At 38.1% G+C, this 1,826-nt stretch overlaps 1 protein-coding gene across 1 annotated transcript; it reads left to right on the top strand.

Moving 5' to 3' along the window:
* The first annotated feature begins 425 nt into the window (after positions 1-425).
* LOC127137243 (probable LRR receptor-like serine/threonine-protein kinase At1g06840) lies at positions 426-1,172 on the top strand. The gene has a single exon (XM_051063715.1). It carries the CDS (start codon positions 426-428, stop codon positions 1,170-1,172), a length of 747 nt encoding a protein of 248 aa, XP_050919672.1.
* Positions 1,173-1,826: the final 654 nt, after the last annotated feature.

Here is a 1,826-nt window from a genome sequence, read left to right as displayed (position 1 = left end):
ATATATTGCCAGTCAAGTTATGTTCTTTTCCAAAGTCAAGCCTTCAAGTCATAAAAATCCTTTTAAAAAAAAACAATTTCAAATCAAACTTCAAACCATTTGTTAATCCATTTCAATCTATTTCATGTCATTGTAAACCATTACATGTGAGTCCATACAAGAAAATACAAAATTTGGCATTTTTGACCAATTGTTGACTTTGGTCAACAATTGACTTTTTGGTCAACTTTGACCAAAGTCAACCCAAATCCATTAAACCCTAAATTCACCCATAATTGTCCATTGAATATCCATTTACAAAGAAATCATAAAGACAACACCCACCTCGTTGATTTCCCATCTTGCCCCACGTTTATGCCTCTTTCACTCTCTCTGGGAGAGATATTTAAAGGGCTGTGTTGTGTTGATTTCTACATATTTCAAGGATGTTTCTTTCAGAAGGTCACATGCATCAAGTTGTTTTCAGTTTATGGTTTTGTTTCTATTTGGTGCTTATTGCTGCACAGGATAATATCACTGACCCTACCGAAGTTGAAGCATTAAAAGCCATAAAAGAAAGGTTGATTGATCCTAATGGAAATTTGAGCAATTGGATACGCGGAGACCCATGTACATCTCGCTGGACAGGAGTTTTATGTTTCAATGAAACATTAATTGATGGCTATTTACACGTTCAAGAATTGCAACTAATGAATTTGAGCTTGTCCGAAAATTTGGCACCAGAAATTGGCAGCTTAGCTTATATGGAAAGATTGAACTTCATGTGGAACAAAATAACTGGGAGTATTCCAAAGGAAATTGGCAATATCAAATCTTTAGTCCTCTTGCTATTAAGTGGAAATCTATTAACAGGGTCACTGCCAGATGAGCTTGGCTTTCTTTCGAACCTTGATAGAATACAAATCGATCAAAATCATATATCAGGACCTCTACCAACATCATTCGCAAACCTGAACAAGACAAAGCATTTTCACATGAACAATAATTCAATTAGCGGGAAAATCCCTCCAGAACTCTGGCGATTACCAAAGCTTGCTCACTTCCTTCTTGACAACAACAATTTATCAGGATATCTTCCTCCTGAGCTTTCCAAACTTCCAACCATAACCTGCAAAAAAACCAGTAAGCAACATCAGGTAGCAGACCTAATTTGTAACAGTAAGGCAAGATGAGAAGATAGAGCTAGCGGGGCTTTTGGACCGTGTTCCCATTCCCGTCAAGGAAGGTTCGGAGGATGCAAGTGCCAAGATTAATGTTTTACTGCAATCATGCATTTCCCAGCTTAAGCTTGAAGGACTCTGATTAACATCTGATATGGTCTTTATAACTCAGGTGGCTTGGATCCCAATCTGTTTTACCTGTATCTTTCAGACGCATAATCTTACCTGAAAAGTATCCTCCACCTACTAAACTATTGGATCTGCAGTCACTGCCCGTGACAGCTTTACAAAGTCCTTCATATACAAGTCTTCACAGTTCTGTATAATTCTGATGACGGCGTCTTAGTTGCTGCTCCAACCGGGAGTGGTAAGACTATATGTGCAGAATTTGCAATTTTGAGAAATCATCAAAAAGGGCTTAATAGTGTTCGAGGATGCAGGCAATGACAAAACCAACTTACGCCGCAATTTCTCAACATGCCAAGAATGAGAAACCTGCCCTTGTATTTGTACCTACAAGAAAGCATGTCCGATTGGCTGCTATGGATCTGATTACATACTCAAGTGCAGGCACGGGAGATAAGTCGTTTTATTGCGGTACACAAAAGAACTTGAACCTTTTCTTAACAAGATTAGTGATAAAATGTTAAAAGTCACATTACATGA

Source organism: Lathyrus oleraceus, chromosome 4 (assembly GCF_024323335.1).
Source record: "Lathyrus oleraceus cultivar Zhongwan6 chromosome 4, CAAS_Psat_ZW6_1.0, whole genome shotgun sequence".
Taxonomy (NCBI): Eukaryota; Viridiplantae; Streptophyta; class Magnoliopsida; order Fabales; family Fabaceae; genus Lathyrus; species Lathyrus oleraceus.
The sequence above is the reverse complement of the archived record's forward strand: the minus strand, read 5'-3'. Positions and strand labels throughout refer to the sequence as shown.

Coding starts and splice junctions, on each gene's coding strand:
- LOC127137243 (XM_051063715.1), top strand. CDS start 426: ATGTTTCTTTCAGAAGGTCACATGCATCAAGTTGTTTTCAGTTTATGG.